At 36.7% G+C, this 9,454-nt stretch overlaps 1 protein-coding gene across 1 annotated transcript in view; it reads right to left on the bottom strand.

The window, feature by feature from the left end:
• Nucleotides 1-5,266: 5,266 nt before the first annotated feature.
• Nucleotides 5,267-9,454, bottom strand: part of CWC22 (CWC22 spliceosome associated protein homolog) — a 53,415-nt gene continuing 49,227 nt past the window's right edge. The window contains exon 17 of the mRNA XM_006083254.2: nt 5,267-6,715. Within this exon, the coding sequence (XP_006083316.1) occupies nt 6,129-6,715 (587 nt within the window). The 3' untranslated portion in view covers nt 5,267-6,128. The remainder of the gene's footprint in view (nt 6,716-9,454) is intronic.

Below are 9,454 nucleotides of genomic sequence, written 5' to 3'. Positions count from 1 at the left end.
TTAACCGCAAACACAATTTCCCTCCTCTATTTCCCCTCTTTGGATAACTATCCCTAAGAGTTTCATTTTCTCCTTTTATGGACAAAAATCATATTCAGGACAAGAGCAAAACTGTTCTCAAAACTTAAGGAATTGTGGCAATATATACATTTCACATTTTCCCCCTGTATTTTAAGGAAGAGTCTCTGCATGTATTGTGTATAATGGGCTTTTCAGACTACATTTATTTCGTGTAAGAAGATTAAAAATGTTCACAGTGTTCTTACTGTTCAGTATTTCATATTGTAAATGATCAGGAGAATACATTAGTTGTTAAGGTAATGTGCCCAAGTATCTTTGAGGTTTTAAGAAGGTATTACTGCTCCCAAAATAGCTTCATTTAGTCCTTTCCTCTGGTAGTATGAAACCAGTTTTTGCTTGTGAACTGAACTGCTGCATCTGTGCAATACAATTCAAGCTCTGAGGAGAGTGCTTTAGGAAAATTGAGATTCTCTGTTATTTTTAAAATGGAGCATTAGTAATAAAATTAACCCCTCTTAAAATTAACCTTATTTAAAATCACTAGTAATAAAATTAACTTCATTTAAAATCACTGACTTAGATGTTTCCACAGTTAAGAACCACCAAAGGTCCTTTGTTGTATTGTTTTCCACAGGCCATTTCCATCTATCATCTAAAGAAAGGGCTGCAAGAAAAAATATGTAAGCGAAAGTACAGCAAAGTGGGAATAGCTGTCCTCACCACCCAAACGATTCCAACCTGTCCACCAATGGGAATTACCCTGAATTAATACGGATGCTTTTGTCCAAGTGCTACAAATCCAAATCAAGAAGCTTAAGGAGAAAAGTGTCACTAAACTGAGAAGTCTAGCTTCAGCAAATTCAATTGAGGAACTCAAACAAAAGTTTTACGACTCTCCAACAGGGCTGTTTCCTTTGGGCTGCACGACCCTCTCTACTGATGAGCTTTTTCCACAGTGGATGCTCCAGCTTCAGTGAACACCCTTCTTGGTCTGTGTGCCCTTCAACATGGCCCTGTGTTCCATGTTCTAGACTGAGGAAGGACCCTGAGTGGCCCAGATTAAGTCACATGCACACTCCGGAACCCATTACCTTGCCCAGGAGGATCAGGCACTATGTATGGCCAGGCCAGGAAGGTCTTTCATTGGCAGGTTCAGGGAGAAGGAATAATCCTCAGACAAAAACAGCAAATGTTCAGCACAGCCCTCACGGGTGCTTCACGGGTATTAGTCATAACAGTAATGCTAGGGAAGGAAAGATATTGGGTTAATCAAAACTAGGCACTGTGTAAAGCCTGGGACTCATAAGGACTCCTAATTCATACCAGACACATGTTCTAGGATGGACATGAACTCACAGCAGATTCAATTCCATTTGCCCAATCTTTTAAGTCATGTAATACATGAAATTACTCATTAAATGGCTAGTTTATTCACTTTAATAACCACTTGACTGCCCCTGAAGTGTTTGATCAAAAAGTAAGGTGTTTGGACATTGAGTATTTGAATTATCTAGTATAGGATTAAAAATAATACAATACTCTCAGCTGGCTGTTTTCCATTTTGAAAATGAGTTAGTTATAATAAACAGCTACAGTGAGAACCAGAACCTACATGGGACAATTATGTTAATAGGTCAATCATGCTTCCATTTTAAGAAAACCTACCTCTTAAAATGTCAATCAGAATGTCATCCCTAGGATATCAGAATGTTTTGCCAAAGAGCGTTGAAATATCACTGTCCACCACTCTATTAAATGATGGGTTCTTCGTTTAAAACAAAATCTTGCCCTCACAAATACACGAGGGCAGAATAAGAAGACAATGGAGTCCAAATGAGTGGACACAGTGATGTTCACAGAACAAGCACTATCATTGTGGTCCACTGAAGAGTATTTTCTAAGTGCTAGGTCCATGGCAGTGGTAGTCACATAGGAATAGATTTGCCTTTGAGGGCATATTTGGCAATATACAGAGACCACTTTGATGGTCAGAACTGGAAAATTGGTGCTACTGGCATCTAGCAGGTGCGGCTAGGGATGCTGCTAAACATTCTACAATGCCCGTGACAGCCTCCACAATGAAGAAAGAACTGACCCAAAATGTCAATAGTGCTGAAACTAAGAAACTCTGGTCTCTAGCAAGGGGCAGGCAAAGGCAATATTAAAGACACAACTCCTGTCCCTGATAAAGGTATATCTAATTAGAAGGTAAGATAATGAGCTCACTGTGTAATATATAAGTGCTAATAACAAGTCCTTCGCCAAGTGTGCCTTGAATGGCATCATGTGTTCTAGAAGGAAAAGCTACTGCTGGGTTCTCCATCAGAGCACCCTTCATGTTAGTAGCAAGGTGAATGTAAAGATTTGAAAGATTTGGACAAGCAACCAGAAAAGAATTTTTCGTGTAGAAGGAGGCAGACATCCAGGGAGGAGGAAGAGCAGTGTCTTTTCTTTGAGTAACCAGTCTGGCTACAGCAGGTGTGTGTGGGGAGCAAGTCTTAAGAAAAACATGCTTTCACCTGTCACTGGGATAATGTGGCCAGTACAGTCATGACTTTGCCTAGTGTTAGCTGGGCCGACACCGGTGTGCAAGCTGTAAAATTAGGATATCCCTTACCTAACAGTTATTGCTGCAAAAAGCAGGTACTGCTACATAGCAGAGTTCTAAGGGTGGCAGCTCCTAGAACAAATAGGTTGAGATATATTCCTAGGAGTATATCCCAAGAAATCAGAAACACCAATCAGAAAGGACATATGCACCCCTATGTTCATAGCAGCACAATTTACAATAGCTAAGATCTGGAAACAGCCTAAGTGCCCATCAGCAGGTGAGTGGATTAAACAACTGTGATACATCTACACAATGGAATACTATGCTGCTTAAAAAAATAAAATAAAAAAGAAGGAATTCTTACCATTTGCAGCAGCAAGGATGGAACTGGAGAACATTATGCTAAGTGAAATAAGCCAGTCAGTGAAAGAAAAATACCACATGATCTCACTTATTTATGGGTAATAAAGAACATTATAACCTGGTGAAAAAGATAGATATAGAGGCAGAGAAGCATCGAACAGACTGTCAAATTACAGCGGGAAGGCTGGGGGTAGGGAGGGTGGGGAGGTAAGAGATCAACCAAAGGACTTATATGCATGCATATGAGCATAACCAATGGAAGCAAGACACTGGGGGGTGAGGGCATATATGGGAGTGGGGTGGGGGGGCAATGGGCGGATATGGACACATATGTAATACCTTAATCAATAAAAAAAATTGAAAAAAATAAATTAAAAAAATAAAAACTGATGGTACATTTACACAATGGAATACAATGCTGCTGTAAAAAAAGAAAGAACTCTTACCGTTCACAGCATGAATCTCTTGAAAACTAGGCAGATATGTCAACCTTCAGCTTTCTTTTCTATAGGCACAATTGGATAGAGCTGAGCAACTCTTGCGCCTTTAACTGACTCCAGTTCACTACCCACTTGGATTTGTCTCATTTGTTTTATCCACCTAGGCCCTCTAGGTATTTGAGCTTGCAATTCCTGGTCTACTGGCACTATATCTGATTTAATGACAATAACAATAAAAGCAGTAACAAAAAATAATAGCACACTGAGCACTTAGTTCCAGGCCATTCTAAGTAAGCCACAACTAACTCACTATTTGAGGAAGTTACTACTGTTATACCATTTTACATATTAAAGGACCTGCCCTAAAGTCAATAGCCAGCAAATGGGATAGGTAAGATAACCCATACATAAATGTGCAGTTAGCCGAAAATATCCCAAATTAAACAGTAAGATTCTATATGAACCTCTTTTTCTAAAAATAAGCCCCTCCACTTCAGCCACAAAGACTTGCGCTTTTCTGCAGTGGATACACACACACACACCCCTGTGCGACTCTGTGTACCTATGCGAAACTGAGGCAACTCGAGTTTCCTCTCTCCACAAGGCATGTGGTAGTGGTAGACTAGTCCTTACCTTTATCTGCAGAAAACATAAAATGCACAGAAAGGACTAATTGCAAGAAATGTATGTTCTGACTGGAGATAGGCAATGCATTCAAAGGTATTTAAGATTTAAAAAGAAACAAGTGGGTGGGTATAAACGAAAGTTGTAGAGCATATCCAAGGCTGAGGGGACGCAAGGAGCAGGACAAGGGAGCCAGGAAAACATGTGGCAGTGATTCAGGAAGGGTTTGGAGGTGAGTTAAGATGTGTCTGTTAAGCAAACAGAGGTTTCCCAGAGGTCGCCCTGGGCTGTCTTCTAAATCATCACTGGTGTGAAAGCTGACTTGGCTGAAGAAACATTCAGTGGAATAAACAGAATGAGAGAATTTGAAAGATCAGAGAGTTTCTGACTACCTTGGAAAAAGCGAGGATTAGGGGGGAAAAAGCATGTGGGTCCTAAAGATGTTGATGCATGAAAGCATAAAAGTACGAGGCAGTCATGAAATAGGAAAAAAATACTTGAGTCAAGATGGAAATAGCACAAAGTATTAAAGTCAAGAATGTGGCGCTTATGGGCGAGATTTCAGAGGTGGTAGGGACGGTGAAGTGACCGTAAAGGGGAGGACCATGGGAGCAGGTGGCTCGGGATATAGTAGACATAGAGAAACTTTAAAGGCAAGGAAGTCCAGAAACTGAAAAATGATGAGGAATGTATGCAAAATATTTAGAACTCAGCTAATCTTTTAGAAATGCCAATCCTAAAAAGTAAAACTTGGAAATATAGGCAACATATGTGTTGTCTGCATATTAGGAGGATTCAGGTGAAATTCTGCCTGACTGGCAGGCAGTGCACACAAACACATCGTATTGAATGCTGCAGAAACACGGCACAAAGGCAGATGGCAGTTCTGCACCCTACCTCCCTTCACCATGCCCACAGGAGTTACTTCTGCTTGAAGGTAGTTAGGTGTCTTGTTAACTACTTTTGTTAAAAGTAAATAAACAGTGAGGAGCAAAAAGATCCAAATAAGAATAGGGGGGCAAAAGGATTGGAGGAGGAGAGGATATTTCTTTATTTACATGGACTTTATTTTTACGTATACTCAAGCTTTTAAACAACAAAAATAGAAAACATTTTGAATCAGAGTATGCCTGAAGCCAAACATTAAGATGGTGGCCCCACTATTTTTGAACCTACACATGGGTTAAAATGGATTTTATGTACTTTTAAAGGGAACAATCACAAGTAATCTACTTAGTAAGTAGGGTTAAATGTCTGTCAACAAATCTAAAATTTCAGAGGCAATATTTTATTTCAAAAGTAATAAATATGGTCACATAATAAATGGTGAATAACGATGGAAACTCTTAAAATTCTTATAAAAACTTGTAATTATTTCACAATTAGGCTGTTCACATTTCTTATGACTTTATGTTTTCCAATGACGTATTAATGCAGATTAAAAATTAAAAACCTTAATTCACCAACAGTGACATAACTTCAAGGCTGAGAAAAAGCACTAGTCACAAAGAATTTCAAGTAAACATTAATCTAGCAGTCCAAAAAGAGCTGTTATCAATGTGAGAAGTCCTAATTATAAATAATATAGCTGTGTATTTGTCTAAAGACCAATATAGACCTAACGTCAGCAAAACACTTGTGAAAAAAATTATATATACCTCTTTTGTTCAAGACACAATATAAAACTTGAAATAATTCCTCTATTTAATAAAAAAAGGAGACTCCTCAAGAAGGTTCATAGCATCTCATTAACAATGCAAAATGTTAAACTGAAATGGCTTATTTATTTTGGTCAGTAAAAATTATAACAGTTCTATGTCAACTGGAAACATTATCAGAAAAAAATCTGTCAATGAAAAAAATCACTGATTCAGTAAGTATTTAATCATTTTATTAACAAAATATATGCCAGAAATACATCCCTCTCTGGTGAAACTTTTCAAATAATTTTATGTGGAGAGCCTTGAGATGTATCAATTATATAAACCATATTAAAATGAAAACATTTTTAAAATGTACAATACAAACCAGTACTTTGTACAATTCTCTATAAAGTTCAATAATCAATGTAAAAAATAATTTGTTTCAACTGAATATAAGGCATGTTCAGTTTCTGTAATTTTGTAGAATTACTTTTTTTGTTTTGTCGGAGACTTTTCTCTCCGCCGGTCCTGATTTTTCTTTGATTCCCTGGATTGTTCAGAGTATCTGCTAGATTTTTCCCATCGCCTCTCAGCACCGTTCTGATACCTATCTTCATCGCTTCTAGAGTCTGAATGTTTTCTATTCTTTTCTCTTGACTTTGATCTGTCTTTTCTTCTAAATTTTTCACTGTCCTTATTTCGGTATCTATGCTCATTTTCAGAAAAAGAATTTCTTCTCTCTCCTCTCCTCTTTTTCAGATCACCATACTCATTTTCCAAATCTAGATGCATTTCTTGGTCTCTATCATTCATGACTCTACTGTAACTATTTCGTTCAGAAGGAACACCTCTGTCTGAAGTGTATTTTGTTACAGGATCTCTCCAATTTGGATCCCTTGAATTTTTATCTCTGAGTTTTTCTGATCTCCTTTCTCTTTCAGTCCTTGTTTCTTGGTGCCTTTGCTCTGATCTTCTTTCTTCTTGCTTCCTATCATGTATTTGTTGTTTCCTGATCAGTTTATCTACTTCTTTGCTTCTGGTGTTCCCTTGTCCCTTCTTTCTTATAGCTTTAGCTGCACATGTAAAATGAAATATAGTTAGTTTTAACTTTAATCTTAATTTCATGATTTAACAATCACATTCATTAATATAATGTAGGTTTACTAATTCAGATAAACTGGATTCAAAGCTAAATTTATTGAATGAAAAGCCTAATGACAGAACATTTCACAAAATATTTGAGAGTATACAATATGTCAGCATTAGTTACTGAAGTATTGTTTTGATCGTTAGACTCAAAATAGTGAACAGGAACTTTAATTACAGCAAATGTTGTAAAATCTTTTATGAAGTAACTAAAATAAAACATTTCCACTTACAAATTTTATTCAAAAACAGAAATTCCAGTCCATGTTAATTATTGATACAAAATATTTTGTCAGATCTGGTACATAATCAAAATACTAATGATCGATTGCACACACCAGCAACAATCACTTCCTAAGGTGAGAGGAAGTGGGATGACTGGGTTGGCCTAACAGCATAAACATATGTATTTCAAATAAACTTCTTCCTATAAAAACAAGTTTTGCTCTCCAGTGCTATTAGAGAAGCACCAGCTGGGCCAGTAGAAGGGGCCAGGGTAAGATATACAATCCCAGGCTTCCTATGAGCCACTATGGCTTGATTTCGAAAAAAGCCTTGAACATCTTATTTTACTGATGTCATCACAAATATAAATGTTAAATAATTACAATAACATAACTTACCATTTTAAGCTATAAAACAAATTTAACTGCTTTATCTGTGTTACTTAGTTTGGGTACATAAATCAAAGATGCTGAGATGACCAAAATTTCTGTTGCATTCATATGTGTACAGAAAGAAGAAAACAGGGTGGAAGATCACCTACCCTCATCCTACTCCACCTAAATCTCTGTACCAACCTGTATTTCCTCGGCCAAATGCCTACCCTTGACAGTCAGTCGGTTTGCCACTAAGGATTTATTTCTCAGGTTCCTATCAAACAACTCAGCTGAGCTGCAGCTACCCAAGCAGAAACCATCTGGCTCTGTGCGAAATCATGTCCCTCTGACCCTACTCCACACTGCTCTCACTGCTTTGTTGACATTAAAACCTGTGCCATATAATAATGTGCAATTTCTTCTCTCTTTGGTGTCTGCTTTACAATTTTCCAATTTGGGGGCAGTTCATATTGCTTTTATGCTATATAATATTTTATTAATAACACTGGAAGCTCTCTACTGAAATTGTAGGATGAGGCAAATTAATTTTGAATCAGCAAGCTTCCTTATTGCAAAAATCCATGCTGTGTTATCATCTGTTCTCAAAACAGATATCATGAAATAACAAATTCTTTAGAATTAAAAGAGGTGAATGTTAAATGAACAATGTTAGCATATTTCAATTCAAGAAGATTTCCTGTGAGCAAATGGAATCTTGCTCTAATAATATAAAACACTGAGAGTCCCACAGTTCTTACTGCCATATAATATGTAAAATACTTTGAAGTGTAATAAGCCAGGGAACGAGAATAAAAGACCAAGCTTCCAACCTTCTAAGACTATAGGGAAAAGTGCTCCCTCTCTGAAACAGAGATGAAAATACTATATGAGAGAAGAAAGCAGAGCTGATCCTGCAGAAAACAACACAGAACTTTTCAGAAAATAGCACATTTGAAAAAATCCTTTACTATAGCACTTCCAGTTCCAAGTAGAATGAAGAAGGCTGTAGACCAGTTGAAGAACAACTAGAAATGCTGGATATAAATTTAAAATCTCTGCTTAAAGGAGGTAAAGATCTTGAACTTGAGATGCTATAAAGGAAGGCAGTGCCCTTAAGAAAAGGGAGAGGGGTATGTCCAAGGAACACAGGAGTCAACTTGAAGGAACTCCTAATTGCCAAAGCTGAAATGATTTTAACAGCAAATAAAATACAGTATTGGATTTTAACCCACAGAAAACAATAAACATCCATGAGTCCACAGTGATAAAATATAAAGTAAAATTATTAAGTAAATGGGGGAAAGGGACAACTCTTTCTTACAGAAGAAATTCAACTATTAAATGTAGAAAAGAGACAAGTAGAAAAATCATCATTTGGCAAACACCAAGTTCTTTACTTAAAAGCAGTATTAAGTGTTCCAGACAAGATCCAAAAATGGATGCTAAAAATGGAGAGTGAAAGTTAGAGATTTGCGTAGCATCAAATTATCTCCCTGCAAGATCTAATTTATAGAGAAAAATCTTCCCGTGAAGAAATTCAACAGACATCACCTTAACCAAGTCATCAAAGTCAATGTCACCAATAAGATACACCAATATTATAATTCCTCAATGAGATGCACTAAGAGCACATAATTTCTATGGTATTCTAGCCAAAAACGCACATTCTCTTTATTTGGCTGTACACTTATGAGATACACACTAAATGTGTGATACATGTCAATAACTACCATAAAGTGTCACTATTAAAAAAATTAAAATTTCTTAAAACATAAACATCAGGAAGGCTCCTGTCGACTAGATTAGACATTATGAATGGTATTTCAGTCACCATTCAAATAAATATTTACCAATGAAATATCTTCATTTCTATGAAAAGGCTTCCAAAGGTAATCTTAGCATTGTAAATGTTAAAATTTACTATAGACTGCAACAATGGTCGATGATCATTTATATTAATTGTGGCTTTTAAACAACTGAACTCTAAAATAAATATAAAATGAAATAATTTACTTCTCTCATTGTAAACATCACCAGCAATATACTTGTTAGAAAAGAGCACGATGG

This window comes from Myotis lucifugus, unplaced genomic scaffold (assembly GCF_000147115.1).
Source record: "Myotis lucifugus unplaced genomic scaffold, Myoluc2.0 scaffold_5, whole genome shotgun sequence".
In the NCBI taxonomy this organism is placed as follows: domain Eukaryota; kingdom Metazoa; phylum Chordata; class Mammalia; order Chiroptera; family Vespertilionidae; genus Myotis; species Myotis lucifugus.
The sequence above is the reverse complement of the archived record's forward strand: the minus strand, read 5'-3'. Positions and strand labels throughout refer to the sequence as shown.